Source organism: Spodoptera frugiperda, chromosome 11 (assembly GCF_023101765.2).
Source record: "Spodoptera frugiperda isolate SF20-4 chromosome 11, AGI-APGP_CSIRO_Sfru_2.0, whole genome shotgun sequence".
NCBI classification, from domain to species: Eukaryota; Metazoa; Arthropoda; class Insecta; order Lepidoptera; family Noctuidae; genus Spodoptera; species Spodoptera frugiperda.
In genome coordinates this window covers 3,807,565-3,830,421 of record NC_064222.1, presented here as the reverse complement: position 1 = coordinate 3,830,421, position 22,857 = coordinate 3,807,565, and the positions used below count along the sequence as shown (strand labels likewise).

The 22,857-nt window shown below is 35.6% G+C and overlaps 1 protein-coding gene across 1 annotated transcript in view; it reads right to left on the bottom strand.

The window, feature by feature from the left end:
• LOC118274780 (tetratricopeptide repeat protein 28) overlaps positions 1-22,547 on the bottom strand; it is a 76,876-nt gene extending 54,329 nt beyond the window's left edge. Inside the window, exons 1-2 of the mRNA XM_050696770.1 lie at positions 22,254-22,547; positions 10,687-10,746 (exon numbers count right to left, since the gene is read on the bottom strand). Of these exons, the coding sequence (XP_050552727.1) occupies positions 10,687-10,710 (24 nt within the window). The 5' untranslated portion in view covers positions 10,711-10,746; positions 22,254-22,547. The remainder of the gene's footprint in view (positions 1-10,686; positions 10,747-22,253) is intronic.
• Positions 22,548-22,857: the final 310 nt, after the last annotated feature.

The window sequence follows — 22,857 nt, the reverse complement described above, 5'->3', positions numbered from 1 at the left end:
GCTTGTTGTCTTCATCAAAAAATAAAATAAAGACCAGGTATATAAGGTAAGGTAGGTATACTTGTAGTCCAATTTTATTAAAGAGTTGACTCTGACACTAGCCAAATGCCACTTTTTGTTTAGCTCTTGAAATACTACGAAGTAGGTTGTTGTCAGGGATTGTTTACTGTCAATCCCATATAATTTAGTTTTCTACTTTCATTGTAGACAAGTGCTAAATGATATTTGACTCATTGCACCTTGCACCTAATGGAAAGGTACAATCTACCACTGGACCAATCTTAAGAGTTACTCGAAAGCGTCAGCAGTGGTTTTATTCACTAAATATCCAAAAATCGAGATAAATCAATGCGAATAGGGAAAGCACATAAATTATGTACTATGTACTTGCAACACTAGAGTCCAAATCTTTTAATTAGCCATGCATAATTAGTAAACGGATGGAAAGTTTAACTCTAAGATTAATTAACACGCATTTCGCATCACGTTCCCAAAGAGAATGCGGATGCTGGAGCAGTTTCGATAAAAAAATCATGTTTTATGATATTGTCGTGACAAATTGTATGGCGTTATCAAGATTCCCTCGTTTGTCTCGTTAGAAATATGAGTCTGATGTCTGTAGTCTAGGTTTATAATTGCAGCCTGATCCGGAGCTGCGGACTACCTAGCGGGTTTACCGGGGCTCTCGGTCGAAAAGCAGGAGTAGGAACGGGGTGGTTTTTAGTCAGTAAGAGTCTGACACTCCCTTCGCATCGCCCAAGGCGAGAGAAGTCATTGGATTATTTTCCACCCTCAAAAAAAAGGTTTATAATTGCAGCAAAGCGGTTTAGAATCTGCCTCTCCTACCTTCACATGTTTATTCCTTCTTTACATACAATTTAAATCAAAATTCCTTCAGCAACAATTTAGCGAGCTTTCAATTCCTTTCCTTATTGCAACGCACTATAAGGAAGCGAGCATACAATGCGCATTGCTCAGCCGACGCTCCGGTCAGGTCGCCCAGCGTCAGGGCAGAGACAAGTCTCGTCAGGTGTTGATATACGACATATTGTTCCCCCAGTGGGTGCGCGGCCCAACAATTGCCACTAAAACCGACTAACAACAAAAAATATGGAAACTAAAGCTGGAGCTACAATGGAAAGTCGGGCGGATGATCGTTCCTGTCGGCCGCATTTCACGGCACAGTGTTATATTTAGTTATTGGTGAGCATTGTACAAACGCTAGGTCGTATGTATTCATGAGCTGTTGATGGTAAAACTATAACTACGCCATTCGACAAGTACGGTACTATGTAGAGTCCTTGAAACAATGTCTACTGCATAGAAAAGTAAACTACATACAAAATACGACATAAGGCAGTGTCATTCGGAACTTTAATTGTTTTATCAGTTATTTAATCTTTACAAAGTTTACCCTTAAACCAATAAATTGCATCGAATCACCGTGTTAAACGTTCACGGTGTCAGACAGGTAGAATGCCAAGTATTAACTTTGCAGGGACAGGTAAGTAGCTCACGCCATAGGCGTTGTATTGCAATAACGCTTATCCCTCTCTAGGAACCATGGCATAGTAAACAAATGGAGGGATAATAGGTGACAAAAGTCGGAAAGACATCAGCGAAAATAAATAGGTACCTAGCAGATGTTTTGTTTCTCATACACCTCTTCGGTATTACTTAATATTGATCAAAATATTTATGTAAATAGCATTTAAGTAGAGAAGGAGTATAAAACACCTGTCTAACTCAATCCTTTTTTGTGGAGCAGGTTGAGGAAGGCGTTTTTTGCCTTCAACACAACATGCGCCTTCCATTTAGTAATTACTCCGTGGTTGACAGATAAGAAGTAGCTTCCCTGTGTGTATAATGCGATATTAGAAATAAGATAGCATCGTATCGTGCGCCATGCGCCGTTGTGTGATCCCGGCCAAAAATAGACGCGTGAGTTTTGTTGTGGGTGTGAAAGAAGATGACTAACGGCTGGTCTATAGTGCTTAGAGAAAAGCGGTCTGAAGAAACCTGGATAAATTTAGTATGAATATACTGAGTTAAAGGTTTTTCATAATAATTTCACGAAATCGTAGTAATAAACATTAATACCTAAAGAAGATCGACTTTTCGGCAGAAAATTGTTTCAAAATCCGTTCGTTTAAACGCTCATTAGGACAGAGTTAGGAATAGCATCGATCATTTAATGATATAGGTACTCACTATTCATAACTGGCGAAGAAAACACCTGATTTGTAAGTTTCAAACGCAACATTTTCTATCACCGCTCTCGCTCCCGCTTCCTCTCATCCCTGTACCGTGAACCTGCCCGCTCAGCAGATCGCGTGCAACTTGTTATTACTGTGCTTGCAGCCGCACGTCGCTGCGGTACCGTATTATACAGCAGCGCGATACACACCGCGCGTAATTCTATCGCAGACGACTCGCCCGTGGCGCCCTCTATAATCCCTCCTGATAAGATAATTAGGCGTCAGATTAGACGTAATGGGAGAAGGAAAATGTAAATTACCTGTGGCTGTTGGATGATTGTGTTTTTTGCACAATCTTGTCGTTAGGATTATGTCATTTGAGAATATTAGCTTAACTAACCTGTCTTGGTTTAATTGGTGTTAGTTCAATTAATTCAAATACGATGAAAAATAGCTGGATTGTGTGTGGAGAAAGACTTGATTAATAAATTGCAGACGGCAAAGATCTTCAAAATCTCCAGTTCCTGGTCTGCCAATTTAAATAGTTTCTTAATATTTCCGACCAAGGATTGATTTAGGAGTGTTCCTCTCTATTAAAGTTAAATGCTTTGTGAATATCTTATTGTTCGGTATTCGACTTCAAACAGCACCGACGTGAGTGTAGGTGTTTCTACTAAACTCAAGACAATAAGTCGAAGAAATCATTTCAGTGATTTACAGAAATGTAATTGAATATTTTATGTATGTTTCATACTCTTGTTATTCTTCTAGGCCTTAAAATCTAACGGGTCTTCTACCAGATAGCTGCTTTTTTATGGTATAAGCCGGTAGATGAGCAGACTGATCATCTAATGGCCGCTGCCTATGGAAACCCGTAACCCAAGGTGCGGGTGCCGGCCGAATCGGGGATTGGGAAGCGGAGTAATTAGGTCTCCGGTAACCTCACTCACATAACGAAACACAACACAAGCGTTGTTTCACGTCGATTTTTTGTGAGGCCGTGGTACCACACTGGTCGAGCCGGCCCATTCATCATATTGCATAGTAGGTAAGAAGGTACCAATTTACGTTTATAAAAATCGAAATAAAGATCTGAAATTACAAAGAACATATCATAAGAGTACTTAAAACATAATCAAGGATAAAAAATGAACAAAAGTTCGCTTAAATTCACTTGCATCTCATGTATGTTCCCACAAATTGTTTACTATGCGTAATTACAGAGAGGCTGGGCAGAAAGGGCCATTCGCGGGTCGTACCAGGTACCCATAATCCACATTCATCTCACCGCATCATTTGTCCACAATAAAATTTATTATTAAAAAATATACATACAACAAATGTCACTCCCCAATTAAAATTATTGTTCTCATAAACCCAATAATTATGCAGTTTTATTTGTTCGCATCAAAGTGATATTATTTATTCCCATATTTATTGCAATAATTGTTCATGATCATTTGTTTTGTTTTGGATACATTACATAATTGTGATTGTATTTACTACCAAAAACTTCATATTGTAATATAATATCTATCCAGTATCATAAATTGTTTTGAATCGACACTATTATATCTCTATTAAATAATGTATACTTAGAACAATGTCAATGTGTAAAATTTTACATATTCTTGACAATGATCCCAGTATATGATTCTTATGAACTGCATTAAATAAGGTATGAGACGATGTAACGAGCACATCTAAATTTATTACAACATAAAACAAATAAAGAGGAATCCTACCCCATTATTATACCTATCCCTATAATTTCGAAGTAATAAAAATATATTTTAAAAGTTTACACAAGGCATTTTTGCAAGGGACTGTAATGGTACATTGTTAACGCACAACATTGTTACGGCGCGCAATAAAATGCGATAATCTTCGCAAAGCAAATACGTTTATTGGTTCTATTAAATCAAATGCGATGTTGGCTATAATTTGATACTAATTGCCGAGTGTTAATATCGTTTTTAATGTCCAGATTATAGTTTTATGACCGCTATTTGAATAAGGGCCCGGTGCATACCGACCTTACAAAGTTATCGCGGCCTGCAATTGCAATGCCGATGTTTCCCTTTCAGTGATAAGATACGAGTGTAAGTTGCCTAATGACTGGTAGGACAAGACACACGATATTGGCTATAAATGACATTTGCTATTTTTCAAAATAGCATTACAATTTATTAATGTCGAACTGTTAAAAGGTTTATTTAATCATAATATAAACTTAAGTGTTTTTATTTTACATTTGAGAATAGTTTCATCGAAATCACTCTATCTGTTTATAATAGTATGAACAGCGCGCAACGTGATGAATAGATTACATAATTTTGTCACATTTTGTATTATGTACTGCATTGTGTATTGTCCTATGTACTTGCATAAAATATGACCTATGTTCTATAGTGGAACGTCTTATCATTTAATCAGTCGATGTAATGAGATATTATTGCCATAAGATTATTATCAAGTGATAAAAATATGGAAAGACATTTCCTGTGATGTGTCTAATAACATGGTTTAAAGCATTCTAAAGCTTATAACACACAATAAAGGTAGATGCCGATGTACACCGTTTCAAAGCGAGACGGAAACGTTCTCAACGGACGTAATTAAGATTAGAAGTGCAGGAAATAACTGCGCTAATACGTATTGCGGAGTTAAAAACGTGCTTATGCTATGTTGTGTATGCTGCCTTATGTTTAATCTTAAGTGGATTCTACTTTAATTATATAGGGATGAGGAATTTCATTTAGTTTTTGCATAGTAGTACTTGGGGTACCTACTTTATTAATGTTGGTGCATATTTTATATTCAAGTGTTGATTTTTTTTCTTTATTTACACAAATTTCGTTGCGAAAAGCGTAGGCACGTCAATGAATTTAAAAAAAGAAGTCACACATTTTTTTTTTGCTAAATATCTCCTGCTGCTCTTTGCAAAGTTAATATTGATTTAATCTATTTCCTTCCGCTGATTAACAATCAATACCAAAAGAAGATATCGAATTAAAAAGCTGTTTCGTCGTAAACTTTTTTATGTTTCCTTGATTTGAATAGTTAGAGATTTTTGAATAAATAATAATTAGATATTTGCGTTTACTCTGATCTTGAGAGTATTAACATACCTAAAAATTAAAAAACTTTAGTTTTACTAAGTCGATTGGCCTGATTACAAAAGTATATTTTTAAGCTGAATGTGTAACAAACATAATGGCAGATGTTTAAAATTTTACCGAGCTTACTTCAAGTACACTTTAAACTCAATTATCTTACAATTTAACAAAAAGTTTTACTAGTCTACAATAATTGTTATGTGGTGTTCATTGTGCTATAAAACTGTGTATAAACTAGTGAAGGTTGGAATACGGTGACCATAAAGTAAAGAGTGGCAGGAGAGTATTAACGATCGCTAATCTAGGATACTTTCAATACCGATATTGGCTAATAGACTACACTATAAATTACACTAGCGCTCATTAGACACGTAATATTTTTTTATTGCACACTAGGAACTTGAACTGGCAGATTTATTCGTTCTAAGTATTATTTTTTTCATTAGACTTGCTTTCAAACATTAGATAAGATTTTAGAAGAATTTTTACCATTCTCTAGTAAATTAATTGCCGCACTCAGAGTATGATTGATGATAAATGATTACTTAATCCAGTCTTACCAATAATTATCAGAACAAAATCGTAACTTAGTTTATAATCGCTAAATGTCTCAAATAAGGAAGTAAATTTTAGATTTTCCACTTTTTACAAAAAAGTATCTTGATTAAATACTTTACCGTAACGACCTGTATCGTAATTTCGACGTTACTTGTGTTATAGGAACTTATGCTAGGTATTTATTTAGTACGAATAGTGTAGAACTTGCCTCCACAATCAAAGTATAGAGAAAGCGTAATTTCAAATAAGACAAATAAATAAAAAAAAAATCGAATACATACAACAACGAAAGAGTTCAAAGGTGTAAATAAATAAGTTTTATCTGTGAACAAGCGCGCGCGCATCCCTAGTTTGTTTCTCCATAAGCACGCCATGTTTGAAGTGATAACGTTGATATGCGGTATATTTTCTGTTCCGATAAAAGCGGTTCGATTCAAGTACTTGGAGATAACGATCGAATGCACTATGAAAGCCAGAGAAAGCCCTTTTCTAAGTATCTACGAAAAGATTTCTATAAGATTAAAAGATTCGAGACCGAAATAATGTAGGATTTAAATAGGTATTTCAAGTATACGGTTTTCTCTCTTTTCTCTCTTAATGGATTCTGTGAATGTGTAGGATTGCTATGGAGATGTTATAGTTGAAGTGGGAATTAATTTTAAGAATAAACCCGAATATATCTCCTGATACTACAATCAGCTATCGAAATTTTCGGTGACCTCACTGCGATCCCCAAGTCCGCAGACATTGCCCATGCTTGGCAGACAAGCGGCTCGAAAAGCAGGAGTCTGACACCCCCTCTAGGCAGAAATTCGATGATTTTCCTCCCTCAAAAAATAAAACAATGGGGCATTATGATAAACTCCTCTAAAGATCTTATTCAGCAGTTCAAAGATTGACGAAACAAAAAGAAAGTAACATTTAATAACATATACAGCTTACAGCTATATACAACCACATAGCACATAACTTAAAGTGCAGTTTTAAATGACAGAAGCTCCGAGTAATAAAACTATCAAAGGATAAATGGCTGCTTCCAGGAAAACGTAGAGACTCATAATTAATGCTATCATAGGTACTCAAACTATTATGCGCATGAAATTAAAATCTTCAAGAGGTATAATTGTCTTTGGATAGCATTTTGAGATATGAAAATAATTAAGACTAAGTAATCAAAATACGAGTAGGTAATTTTCATAAAATATTTCAATTAAGAACAGTAAGACTGCATGATGACTTAACTCAATTACTTATAATCCTCTAACCAGCATGTCATACTGTAGGTTGAATAAGTGAACCTATGAAGCGAGAACTCCTTCAATTCAATCCTTAAGTAAGCTAAGTATAATTAGGTCTTTTCAAGGTCAAAGTAAATAGGTACTTTCTAAGTCTGTGTGCTCCATCCTCGGCCACATCTTCGCTTCGCCGTCCTGGGAGTAAGCGGGTTGGTGGCCAAACGCAGACTTATCAACGTTAAAAAAAAGGTTTTAAAGTTCCGTATTTTCAGTACCGTAACAGTTCAGTGTGGTCTGAAATTGTGTGCGATGGTTGTTAGTAGATTCTTCTCTAATTTCTATAGGACGGGAGGAAATGTGGGTAACACGCCGTAGTTTGCCCTCTAACTACTTTTTTAAAGAATTAAGCGTGATGTAATGGTACCCTCAAACAATTTCCCACATACAGGATGTATTACGAGCTAATTTGTAAATAATAAAAGTGATATTAGGTCCGTGCTGCACCGCTGCGCAGGCGCACGCCCACGTTATCCGTCACATCTACACCTTAACAGCATTTGAATTACATTAATTTGTAGCGGGCCTTATGTGTAACTTACCGCGTCATTGGTATGCCACAAGTTACAAGCGGTTGTATTGAAAGTTTACGTCAAGTAGATAGGTAGAAGAAAGGTCCTTCTTCGTGATAAATATATTTTTTTATCTAAATCTAGACAGGCGTTTGACCGTGGTTTCACCAGATGGCAGTGGCGTAGCGTGAGTGCTGGCTGCCCGGGACGGAAGACAATTTTGCCGCCTCCTTATTTAGGTATTTTAATACCATACATTACATACATTCATAATAGAAAAATTTCGGCAAGAACAGTCATGAATCAGAGCACTCCCCGTGGTATAGGCGATAGAAAATGCACAACGAAGCTACATCTCCACGCATTGCCAAAGTGTCAAGTCGGTTTTAAAGTTCCTGACGAACGCGGTCCAGAGGATGAAGCTGGTACTGAGGTGCCCCCGCCCACAGATAAGAGTAGTATTCCATATGGGGCCGAACCTGCGCCTTATATAGAAGCAGGCGATGGGCTGGAGTGAAATGCTGCCTCGATCTGTTGAGCACACCTAGCTTTTTCGAGGCTAATTTAGCCTTATCCTCTAGATGGCCACGGAACTGGAAGTCGCTCGAAATGTTGATGCCAAGTATCCCAATTCCAATACCGGGGCTCCGGCTCGAAGAGCAGGAGTAGAGACGTGGTGGTTTTTAGTCAGTAGGTAAGCGTGTAACACTCCCTCTCGCCTCGCCAAAGGCGGGAAAAGTCATATGATGATTTCCAATACCGGCTGAGGCAGTCTGAGGGGGATACTTTGAAACTGAGGTAAAACGAACAACGGTAGTTTTTTAACGGTAAACACGCAGACCTGTGTCTTAGTAGGGTGATCTGAGATTCTCCGCAAAGAAGTCTCGATTTCAGACACAAGTCTGTTTCGGTTCTCGTTGACGTTTTCCCGAGAAATGTTAGAGCGGCCGGTATAATAGGCATCACCTGTACTGTCATCCGCATAACAATGAATGCCGTTGATTTGCAACATATCATTGATATGGAGGAGTAACAAGGTAGGTGATAGCACACAGCCTTGAGGGACACCTGCGTTTACAGACAGAGAGTCGAAGCATTCCCGGTCGACAACGACCTTAATGCTTCTGTCTGCAAGGAAGCAGTAGACCCATTCGCACAATTCTCGGGAAGGCCATAGGAAGGAAGCTTCGAAAGAAGCGCTTTATGCCAAACCCGGTCCAAGGCTTTCGCCACGTCCAAGCTAACTACCAACGCTTCCCCCTTAGATTCGATCGCCTGTGCCCAACTCAGGTAAACCAGAAGATCCCCAGCCGACCGACCTTTACGAAAACCGTAAAAATTGTTGGTCACTGAGTAGCTGGTGATCCTCTAGGTACAGCAAGAGCTGGTAGTTGATAATGGACTCCATTATTTTCGAGAAGAGGCCTTATGGCTATCTGTAGTTGGACGGATTTGTTCTATCTCCCTTTTAAGGGATCGGGTGGACCAAGGCCGTCTTCCTTGATTTCAGGACTAGGTACGCCTAAAGAGTAAGCTCATTTTAATCGGTCCAAATTTGTACAGTCGACTCTGTCTAAAGGTTCCCTCTCGGGGCAGGACCACTCGTTAAAGGTTCCATCCCCACTATCACTACTTTCTCCGATCTCTAGTTGCGAAAAAAATATAAAATGGTTGAAATATTTACAAAATATTTTTATTATTTATTGTTTAATTTTGCCGCCCCCTAAAAAGTGCCGCCCCCGCCGCCCCCACTACGCTACGCCACTGCCAGATGGTAAATGACGTTGTATCGGATTGTATCGGAGGCCTGGCTAGATTAAACTAATTATATTAATTTATTTATTTAATTACTTTAAGTTATCTGGTTGGTTTCCTAAGACAAGCAAAGAATTAAAGATTCGGTTTTGCCTTTTCAAAAACTCTAGGTAAATTGACTAACCCTATTCCACGGCTTTCATGTTTTAACTGTGGAATATTATGTATTTAATAAACGCACAAGGGTAGTACCCAAACTACTACCTACTTTGATTCATCTCTTTTTTCAACACAAACAAAATTACAATAACGCTTTAAATAAAATCGCTCCCGCTCCTAACTCACGGAGTACCAGATACTAGCAAGTCACGCACAGGTATACACGTTCACACGTCGCGCTCCGTCCGAACTACTTACTCCGAACAACAACGATTGGGAACGTACAATCGAGCCGATGACGAAATGGGATTAAAGGCCGGCCCTATATGGCGAGGTAATGGAAGGCCAATGGACTTCCGAGAATCGAGAGGAAATGCTCAAGTTATTTACAACTTAAAGATTTATTACACTTAAAGGCAAGCAGCTAGGTAGATTTTATGAAAACCAAGAGCTGGTGTATTTAGATAATTTGGTATCCCCTAAAATGGTAATGTGGTAATTTTATAAAGATTTAAAAGCTAACAGCACCTTTGGAAAGAGTCCTTTCGTCATAAAGAAGAATTAAAAACTATACATGACATCTATCTTCTTCTACAGCCTATCACGTGTCGGAACAAAACGATCAAGGTATTTTTATGTCTCCTTTTGAGCTAACAACATAAACATAGAGTTTCATCTCTCTTGAAAGTTGTAACTCCATTGATTAAAATTCATCGGTGAAAATACCAAGACGGAGCACCTAGCAGTGCCTATAACGACAGTATCACCCACCAACATAAACTTGTAAATGTACCGGACAATTATCAAAACATGCAAAACAGTGAAGAAAGTCGTGTTTCCATTTGTAAAACATACAGAGATGGCGGAAAACAAAATAATCATGAACATCTCAATTTGTCGTTTATCCCGCAAACGAGTTCCTTAGCGGTTCCAAGTCGCAGGGAGTAAACAAGTGATTATTATCTATGTTCACTTCATTCCCACAGTGTAAGGAAATAATAAAACATGTTCGCACGTACATACATATGTACAGTGTACACAGGTGTAATGTTAAAGATTTATATGTACATATAAGCAAGACATGGTTACATACCTCGGAGAAATCCCTCTGTGACATGTTCTTCGCCTACAGCTACGTTCTTCTAAAACGTATCTGGAAAAGAATTATTTATTTATTTATTGGAAAGACCCTGATTTTCAGAAAGTATTATTTAATAAAAATACTTTTTTAAAACCTACATACATACTGTCATGGTCACTAACACTAACATTAGAAATAATAGTTATGTTACAAATGACAAGAAAATGTGATAGCAGAAAGAAAACGACTGCAAGGAAACAATGACGCTGTGTTACAGCCTTGAAAGATAGTGATCCTTCACGAGCACCTTGAAAGTAGCGAGCGACTGTGCCTGCCTTACCAAAAGCGGTAGCGCATTCCACAGCCGCACGGCTCGAACCGTAAAAGATTGGTCAAAGGCTCTGCTTTGATGTTGAGGCATCTCAAGCTTGAGCCTCTCCGATGACCGTACTGGTCTAGAATGTGTGTCATGACAGAACCTGAAACGTTCCTTGAGGTAATGGGGGGTAGCAGGATTAAACAGTATATTGTATAGAAGAGATAAGATATGAGTATTCCGGCGAAGGCGGATCGGCAGCCACTTGAGTTTCGTATTTATTTATTGGAAAGACCCTGATTTTGGGAACGTATCATTTAATAAAAATACCCTGACATGGTCACTAACACTAAAATTAGAATTTAAGACGAGATATTTACCATGTTTATTTATGTCTATGAGTTTCCGATATTTCGTTCGTCCGTATGAACAGTTCATCCGTGATCATAGCGCTTGCAACAGTGCCGAAATATTAGAAACTCATATGCATAAATAAACATGGTAAATATCCCGTCTTAAATTCTAATGTTAATAAAAATACTATACAAGTGCTGTTTGTGACCATACATATTATTATTATTGTTCATCCGTTGTTTACAAATCACATAAAATAAATTACAAAAGCATCATTCCCCATCTACCTCTTTCACTAATTAAATGCGACAACTATACATACACATCTTTAGGACATAATACACAAGGAAAAAGGATTTAACAGTCGAACATGGCCGTCGATACGAAATCTCACGGCACCAATATGCCAGTGAACAGCAATGAGGCGGTGTGGCCAATAACAATAAATAAAGCTTCGTACATATTTCTGAGACTCAATTTCCCTTACGTACCTACACCGAGGTGAATGGGACTGATAGGTCAATTCATGTAAGAAATACTCCTTCGACATATATGATAAATTGATGCCCGAATTGTAATTGTTTGAAAGATTCCTTAAAAACTGATTTTACATTATTGTATTTTATTACAATTACGTTAGGGTCATAATTTTTCGTAATACGTATGGGTGAATCGAATTGTGAAAAAGCACATATGTAGGAGTGTAAAAAGCATTGTTAAACAACCTTCTAATACTTACTGTCGTACTCAGATACATTTAATGATTACTTAAACTATTCCTTAGTCACCATTTTGTTCTAAAACAATTGCTAAAGACTGGGTTAAGTAACCATTAAATGAATCTGAGTGTGGCGGTTTGAGTTATTTGGAAAAACGACCATGTTAGTGAAGATTTAAAAGTTATATTGTTATTTAATCAAAGCTACAGATTGATATCTATTCTCATCCAGAATGTAAGATATAATTAAACAAGAACTAAAAATACCCTTTAATAACCACGTGAATCTAATGGCTTTGATTACTTAATTAGTTCAGTAAAAGGTGAAAACCGGGAATAAAATCTGCGATTTCTTTAACTTCAGCAAATTACATAGCAGCCCGACATTGATGTGCACTTTTGAAAGTCACCATTTCAAAGTCGCATATTACATTTAAGATTACACCTTAACACGTGCAGTTAAGATTTTAATTTGCATGGACTAGATAGGTTGATCGTGGTAGCAATAATACGTTCAATGATCGTTTCCGTTGATGCTTGTCAAACTGGCCATAGAGACATTAAGATGTAAAGACAAGTAGCTAAATGTCGCTCATTTAAATAATCACTTTGTTTGCAGAACGTGGATGTCCTGATGAATTTAAGATTATGTTTTGCCGGTTCTTTATTCGTTTTCCTCACATTATGTATCGTATCATGCTTTCTTGCATCCTCCAGAAAGGTTGCTTGTAAGCGATTTAAGTATTTGCCCCAGATTATGTTATTGCAGTCGGATCAAAATGCAGCTCGCTTGGCAGTCTTATTTGTGACCACTGAACCAAAGAGTCAGCTATTTTGAGAGGATCTCAAGTACACCTTTACATTAGAAGTTCAATAATAAATTAGCATTAGCAATAAAATTAATTAATGAATTATGAAGACTGTTCTTTTCGTCCGCCATAGCGCAAAAACTATAAACGTACAAATTCCAAAATAAAAAACCGATAACCGGTTTCGAATAGCTTTTGAAATTGAAAGTCGTTCGGGAACAATCTTTTTTCGAACTAACTCTGTTACTAGACAATGGGCTATTAAAAACTTGTGAAGGCCGAAATGTTCTTTACCAGGGGCTATTTCTGGAGAGAGATGAGGTAGTATTCTGAGTAAGTTAGAACTAATCAAAAATACCTATTTCATTATTTTTAGTATTCATATTTTAAATTGAATGAAAGAAAGAGCCGAAGATGGTGGCTCAGTAATGTGCTTTTGACGAGACCTATCAATAGGTACTTACATAATACTATAAGATAACTACATATTAAACTAAATAAGACTCATGATCAACCGTATATTATAATTTTTCAGGAGACAATGAAATGGCAAATAGATATAATCTGTATTTGACTAGCATCAGAAAGTCATATTTGATATATCTTAACTAGATCTAGATTAAGAGTCCAAAAGTTACCGATATCAATATCTACCCTAACATCTAAGTATATGTATGACGTTATTCAGCGGCACTTTACCCACCATAATTTAAATATTTCTTCATAATGTATAAATAAAATGTGTAAATAATTTAGTAATTAAATGTGCCGCTGAAACGTGAGGAATGCCATGTGTATCGATGTCAGATCAGCGCTTCCTGCGATATCTCGTCACATCTCTGGAATGGCACATTCAATCAGATTCTGATATGCACTTAGATTAAACATATTAAGTATCTATTTAGTTGCATTAGTGACGGGGCTAACTTACAACATTTTATCAAAATGAGTTATTTTTCTTATTTATCGGAAAACGGTACTGCTAACTGTTATTTAAATAGAATGTAAGTAAAGTGTTTAGGGTAGCGGGAGTGTAATTAAACTAATTACAGCATTTTATAAGCACATTTCTGGTTATTTTTAGAGACAGTTTATTTTTCGCTAGTTATTACTTATAGGAGAATAAAGGTTTCTTAACACGTTAGACGCCATGGGGGACTAAAGTGACCGCCGCCAGCGGACGATTTGCCTTCAACATATTTTTGTTGCCAGTTGAAAGTCTTAAAAAAGGAGAGTAAAGGAGCATGCAGAGAAACGTCTTTTCGAAACCTGACTGTGACTTTGACTTTTAGCAAAGACTATTTTTTTTTCTTCTGTTGCTTCCTCCTATGGTTAACTAAGAATAATAAATGATTCTGGTTGTTAGTTTTATACTATACATATAATTAATTTTACATAGTTAGCAATTGTGAGGCGCTAGTAAAACCTAGTTAGGATTAAAATAACTCTTAGACTTAGCATTGTAGATTTTACAGCAGATAATGATTTCAAATAGCAACCTTACGTTTATACGTCTGGCAACACCATTCAGAAAGGAACATTGTTTACGAAACATATAAAACCTTTTCTTCACACTGTGGGCAACACTGTAGCAGAGTTATTACTGCAGTCGTCTATGATTACAACTATGGCAATAAAATACACTCGTAAAGTGAACTTTAAATATTCTAAGTTTATGGGCTTGGAGTAATTTTCAACATTTTTATTAGGATGTCAAAATTAAGGAGTCAGAGGATTATAAGTAAGTATCGACGTAAGTATTTACTTTAATGGTAAACTATCATATAAAAATATCGAAGTTAAGCTAAACAGTTATGAAATCTAATAAAATCATCGTTTTGTGTCGTAAAGCTTAAAAATTAAGTTTACCGAGCTGACTATAATGGAGAATGTTAACGTTTTTAGACATGAGTGTAACTATGAAGCCCTCGATGTAACGAATTGATCTGTATATTCAGTTTTGTCGTATAATCAAAAATAACTAATGTAAACATGTCTGCAAAATGTTAATTTAAGGTATCGAATATATTTTTTTATTCGTCTACATAATTACATCGACATTTTTATTTAAGTAGATAATTTGACCAAATCCATATTAAGACCTACACAGACACAACAACACACCTGTTTGTATCTTATTATAAGAAGATCATACAATAATTGAGGACCATCCGACCCGTGGGCACATTTTTCCAAAAACAGGTGTAACAGCATCACGTTCTTCCATTTTTTGTGTTTAACCACAAATTTCTTCAAATTGTTACGTAGTAGCTGAATAATGAACAAAAACTCGAGCTTATGCCCCCAAGCTATGCCTCTCCTACAGTAGCCAGGCAAGCCAGGCTATAAAAAACTTCAAATCCTAACTTGGTAACACGTGGTATCATTACCCGCACGTAAAGTAGCGTGAGGATACCAATCAGTGTAATTTATACTTAATCTGAACACGATACGACAGACTCTATCTCGATTGAGCTAAGATTCATTTTAGCTTGACATTTCTTTTTTATTTTAAAGTTAGGTTTGTTTTGTGATATTTTTAGAGGTTTTAACATCGTTATTGTCATAGTGCGGCTACGTTAGTCGGGCGATTGTTGAATATTATTTTATGTTCATGCAGCTATAGAGTCAGAACAAGGGTTGGTTATGGGCTCCAGGCGTAACTCGAAACTAAACGAGTCACCTTGTCGAACGGTTTCGTGAGTAAGCCGTAAAAATGAAAGAACAGAATAATATAATGATGGTGACTGAATTTGAATATTAATACATTTGTCAAAGGGAATAGTGATAGGAGTATAATTGGTGCTCATGTACAATGTACATCTTCTATAAAAAATAGGTAGGTAGAGTTTTTATCTACTTACTTTATTTGTGGTGTAATCGTCGGTAATATTATTCACTTTTACTAAATAAAATTCTTCCAAAAGCTACACTATTAAAAGAGACATCTCAATCAATGTCAAAATAATATTAAGTCTGTTTGTTTGTTACCTTTTCAGATTTTATGTTCTTAACCAGTCTTCTTGTTTGCTTCTGCATGATCTATAGTAAATAGAAGGACATAAGTTAAATTCACATGGGCAAAGCCGACTGAAGGTCAAAGCTAGAAGGAGAAAAAGACTATTCAGTCACAAAGGTCAAAAGTTAATACGATCTTTAAAAAGTGGTAAATAATTCTCAGAATCGATTTATTTCACAAATACTTATTTCGCTATAGAGATATCGCGATAAAAGGGCTTCATAATACGGCGAGTAAATTCAACGTATCGTTTTATGAGGCTACTTATATTATAAGTACTTTCTCACTACAGTAAATAGATAAGCACAGATTGAATTAAGATTAGCGTTACGCGTAATATGAATGGTATTATTATATTAATACACCGGTAACTATTAAGTCGGTGTAAATCTCAACGTAAGAGTACCGTTTCGAATTAACTTAGCAATGGATTTAGATATGACTAACAGTGTAGCTGTTTCTTTGTAATTATTAACAGCATTTTAACCTTTTTTTATATCGTGTTGTGTGTATTGGCCATAGTGTAAATGATGATTATTAAAAAATGCTGGTTGGCGCAGTGGCTGGGCGACCAGCTGCTCGACTGCTGAGTAATGTTACGTGTGTGCATGAGATATTTTGAGTTTGTCAATACATCCTTAAAACAAGAGACAAGCCTAGGTTTTCTAAGGAGAGAAAATCATCCAATTGTCTTTTGACGCCTTGAGTGAGGCGAGAGGGAGTGACTCTCATTGGGTAAAATCAACCCCGTTCCTACTCGTGCTTTTACTCCTGCTTTTCGAGCTGAAGCTCCGGTAACCTGCTAGCCAGTCCGCAGATAACCCTAGGCAAGTATTCCGTACATTCTATGACAGAATTCTTGTCACATCATACAAATTCAAGTACATACTTAACTTACATAACTCACATAATTAAATAAGCACCTAAAGTCAGACGAGTAAAATATTATGGAATAAATATCATTCAACAAGACCACTCTTACAAACATAAACATTAAAATGCCAACATCATGAATCTTAAACCGAGTACAGTTACCCGTCTCTCAAAACCTTTATCAAAAGCGAGTTGGTGGAAGTTAGTCGCGTGCGCAGCGTCTCGCCCGGGGCGCGCGCATTGACGGCCCAACGACCCAATACAATTCTTCACGAAAACAGAAATAATACAAAAATACTGCTACCTGTTACTTGTAACGTAGGTGGCAGTTAACGTTATGCCTCTAGCAAGCTGGCACGGTTGTGACGGAATTCTGATGGACGTTGATGGGTTTGAGCTATCAAAATTATTGTAGGTATAATATATTTGATTATAATGTGACTCAAAGAAAGTAAGGATCGTACTGAATAAGTAATATATACTGAAAGATAAAAAGTACGGGACACTTAAACGATTAAAGCAAAATAAATAATACTTAATAGGTAATAAATGGCAAAAAGGATATATTATGCCAAATTATTATAAGCTTTTTCCTGTCTCATCGAATCGTTTCTACGATTTGTGTTTTCCGGTGAAACGTGTGTGGACATTGGTAGTTACACAACGAATAAAATTTTACGATTTTAATTAACGTATTTAGTAACTATTTCTCTAATTAATTAGTGATTTACGACAGCAAATTCCCTTATTTACGTATAAAAAATAAATTATTATCTTAAAATTAATATATAGTTACTTTTATCCTAAGCCCACATCATCTATACATATAATAAAATCGTAGAAAAGTGCTGTCTGTACATTGAAAATAAAAATAAAAAAAATAGCAGGGGTTATTGTTATGTCGATGTCGAACCCAAAAATGTAATTAACTTTTTTTTTGTCTGTTTGTCTGTTTGTCTGTTTGTCTGTTCGTCTGTGCGCGCTAATCTCAGAAACGGCTGATCCGAGTTGGATGCGGTTTTCACGAATATATTGTGGGATGCTTAAATTTACATTTAGTGTTTGTTTCATGTCAATCGGTTCATAAATAAAAAAGTTATGTCAAATTAAAGAATCACGTCGAACACGTCACGCCGCAACTATTTGACGGATTTGGTTGAAATTTGGTACAGATATAGTTTAGAACCTTAGAAAGGACATAGATATATTTTTATTTCAAAAATCAAAAAATAAAAATAAGAAATAAATTATTTATAAATAATTCTATGTCGATCGTTACACGATTTCGGTTCATGTTATTGTTTTAATTTATCGAAAAAAAGTAAATAAATAGTAAAAAGGTATGAAAAAAATAATATCAATATAATAAAACATTTAGTACAAAGAAAATGCTCTAACGGAGTACGGTATAGATAATTCTATGTCGATCGTTACACGACTTCGGTTCATGTAATTGTTTTAATTCATCGAAAAAAAGTAAATAAATAGTAAAAAGGTATGAAAAAAATAATAATATCAATATAATTAAACTTTTAGTACAAAGAAAATGCCCGAACGGAGTATAAATAAATAATCCAAGTTGTCTTTATCCTCGATAGATGGCGTTGGGATCGAAATAGATCGCGCTATGGTTTCGTTACATTCATTTGGTTGGGTATCGGCCGAGCGCTTCGGTACTATCGTAGAAAAAGTGTATTATCAGTCGTATGATTATTTGTCTGTAGTGGTCCTGCTGTTTCGTATATTCTAAATTGGTTTCGTTGTATTTGTCAATTAATAAGTTTATTTGTTGGGTTTTCCTGGTTTTTTGGTTAAACTATTTAACGTAGGTTTAGTTTGATATCGATTATTAGTAGTTACTGTAGTTAGTTTTTTTAATAAAATTGTAAGTCTAATTTATAAATTAATTAGATTAGATTTAAGTCGTTTCTTTTAAATTATTTAGTTTAAGCTTGGTTATTATAGCATAGAGGATAGGTTGTAATATAGTTTCTTTTTTAATTGTTATAAATTCGTAATTCGTAGCTTTCTTTAGTTTTAAGTTAGTTTAAGTCCGTTTTTAAACTATTTTTTCAATGCCCTAAGTGAGTATACATCTATTAAATTCAAACGCAGAGCTCATTATGTTGATTTTTGAAGAGTTCCCTGGAATATCTTCCACATCTCATTTTTGAAGAGATCCCGCGAGATCGGGAACTATGTGGTTAAAACCAAAAATTTGCCGGAAGTCACTATTCCACGCGAACGAAGTCGCGGGCAAAAGCTAGTAATATATAGAATTTTTGTACATTATAAAGGTGGAAACTAAGTCTTATCTATCAAAAGGTTACACGCTAACTTGGTCAAACAAAAACAAAAGCGAAGAATAAAATATTCCGGCCACGATTACGTTAAAAATAAACTCTTAATCATTATGCAAAAAATGACGGATGCAAACGAGTTGAATACAAATTTTATATAATTAAATGTATAGTTATGTATACCTACAGTTTTGTATTATTATCTTAGTTTTTGTCATTGTTATTTTTTGAGCGAATATAGTACTTATTTGTAGATTTAAGTATTATCGTTTTTTTATATCGTCACGTTTGTGAAACCCTGAAGGCGTACAATGTACACCCATTTTTTACAATTTATGTTGTAAGTCCCATATGCACTCCGTGCTACTACTGAGAAATTTTCGAAAATCTTCGCCCCACCCGGGAATCCAATATTAAAGTAGTAATTTGTAAAAAAATACCTAAATGTCTATCTTATAAAGGTCACAAAATCGTATCCTTTACTGAGAGACGTACGAGTGGTTTTAATCTAGTAGGATATTCCAGATTGAAATTCTTCCAGGCTTTAAATAAGATTCAATCAGCTTTCAATTATTTGAAACTGCTCCTTTAAATTGAATTCTTGTTTTATTTCTTTTCTTCTTACCAGCGTGAATGACTTGAAGAATTCGAGCTGTTACATTACTTCATTCTTTTTGATAGAATTATGGAATGATTGGTGTTTTAACGTTACAAAAAACCTTTTCTCAGTACCTATTCATTTTTTATACGTCCCATTGAAATGACGAACTTATTCGCGAATATAATTGAATGTAATATCTTCAATTATCTACGTTTTTTGTCTGACCTTCCATGATATCTTACATCTGAGACCCGCGTGTAAGATTTGCCAGTAATGAAATGATGACTGTACCAAAAAGGATGATAACTTGATGATTTAGTGTTACGTAGATGATATAATATCGTATTTCAGATCTTACTTAAGTATAAAAGCAGACATTTTAGTTTTATCGCCGATTTAATCGATAAATGAATATCGATTTTATGGCTTCCTGAGTTCTTTTAGACCTTTTATCGATACTGTACTACGCTTTACATGTTCTGTTAAACTAATCGGCATTCCACAATCTTGTGGTGTTTGAATTGAAGTGAAGGATCATAAATATATCTACGTACATTACATTGCTATACGTGCTCATGATATAAGTTACTCTACATAGGATTCAACATCAATTTCAGAAAAATGAAATTATAATGCTTTCTTTATATTTGTTTACGTAGCTATTTGACTTCTACAATAGTCAATAAATTTAAAATACTCTGTTTATATGAATGAAGGGGTAGTTACTGCAGCTATTCCAAGTAGAGAGACGTAACCATGCAGTGGTCAGACGTGGGCTGATAATGATGAGATGACGGTCAAATATCATCTCCTCTTCTCAAAATCAACTTTATCTTTACAACAATCAACAATCTTACACCGAGAATTAAGCAATCTCTTACAAAGATCACTCCGAATTATGCAAAAATAATTACTTACTAAAAATATGTGTATCATATCCGCCATTTTGGCATAGTGTAGGTATCATAAATCATTGTTTAATGGGAGACCTTGAGACGGATGTGAGTCGGTTTGTTTGTCATCTCGAATGTCCCTGTTTATTCAACCGGGCATTTAAGTACCCACTGTTTATTTATTTCTATTTGATTTTTCGACTTAAATGTATACTTAGCCGTTGAGAATAGATTTTTGTCGGTGTTTTGGCTTGCCTTTTGATGATTGTCGGCAGGTGGAACTTGGCTGTGCATACCTTCGTTTATTTGGATGAATATGTTGCTAGCCAAGCTGGAGCACTGCTGGGCTTCTTGTTCGTTTGTGTATGTTAAGGAAAGGTTTTTATAAAGACAAAAAACATTGTATATTTTACTTGACAATGTATGGTTTTCTACTATAAATTCGATGGTTTTCCCACTTATAATGTTAGGATATTATTTTGTTATGGCCAAATATTTTTGAACTTGCTAGAGTCAGCAATTTAGATGAGATGCATCAGGGGATTAACTGTTCTTCAACAATTGAAGTACGGTAATCAATCAGGTAATAAATTGTCGGCTACGAAAATTTTCTTCCGATTTTGGTCAACAGGCTATCAAAAATCAATTAATGTCTTTTTGAAAATAATGATCCATAATTGTATCGATTTTCCTAATGATGAATAAATTTTACGAAAATTTGAAGGAAGCTAATGAGTTAAAAATTGCAGGTTGACGAAGTAATATCATCTCGATGATTTAATGATCGTCAAAAGGTAGGCAATCTTTGCAAAAGATACAAAAGATTATTTTTGAAATTCTTTACCCTTTTTGGTTTTGAATGGCACCAATGTATAGTTTAGTATAAGAAGGATTAAGGTCCCAGTTGTTTCCTCCAAAAGTCAATTACACGGTTGAATTCGCGTTTGGAACAATGCGGAGGCTTTTTTTCACTTACAGGCTGCGGTTCCAATTGCTGTAGGTATTTTGGGAACGTTTCGTCATTTATAATCGGTTATTGGCTTTGTTAAAATCGTTGTACGAAGTGTGTGAGGTGTGATGTTTACAACAAACCCATGTTTTATTGTGTAGACCACTAATAGGTATTGTCGGAGTTTAAAACTTTTGTTGTAATTAATGACAGTAACGAACTATGAGGCCTTAGCTCTCTATAACGTGCACAATAGAACTAGAATGACCATGAATATCGCGTTAAGAGCAATTAAATCGATACCTCTATTGAGATCACAACCACAGGAATGCGCGTTGATGTCTTTTACTCTACAAACGCAAACTTGCGCACACGCATACCAAAACGTTCTCTCTCTATACACATCATAAAAATATATATAAGTTCACTCTAGACACAGTTAAATGATCACACAGCTTCAGATAAAGTACTTGAAAGTAACATAACCCATCAAAACAACTTTCTAGTCCGTCGACTTAGAAATGGCAGGTGTTACTTACAGCTTTAGTACAAAGTTTCATAAACACTTAAATAGATAATGTGTGAACTTACAGCGTTTATACATAAGACATATTATAAAAGATGAAAGCATTTCTCTGCACATACTAACAAGTTACAAGTATACATACTACTATGTACAGTGCAGAGTCACGCACACATGCATGCAATAATATTTTAAGGTTTAAGCCTCAAATAGGTATAACTCACCATCGTGGCCATTGATTTAGACCAATTATAAACCCATTTCTTGGTTCAGAACACGGTTATTACGTACACACAGGCGGACAAACAAAAAATATCAATCGTAAACCACTTTATATACACACAAGTCGAAATGTTTCACATCACTAGTTAGGTTTTATCACTTTGTCGCATCACTATTTGGACTTCAGTTAGGTTGAAGTCGTTGGGTGATGTATTCGGAGTATGGACTTCAGTTTTTGTAAGTCGATGCTAACGTTTGGCGGTGGCATGCGCTTGCGCAGCCTCTGAACGACTGACTGCCGGTCGTTGGGGCTGCCAACGTCTCGGTCGGCATTTCCTGCTACGCGTACTCTGCGCGGGGCTTTTGCTTTGAAAAGCTCGGGTGTAGTTAGTGAGTCCAGACTTTTTTGAATTTATGAAATTAAGTTTTTATTAATTTAGATGCTGTGCACGTTTTTTAATTAATTAAGAAATTTAAATTTGGTGAACGTTAAAGTTTACACAGAATACGCATGCCTATTAAATAGAGTTTTCTGTGTAAAGTATATTTAATATCTTCTGTTTAGTCTTACGATCTTTTATTAACAAATGTTATACGATGATTACA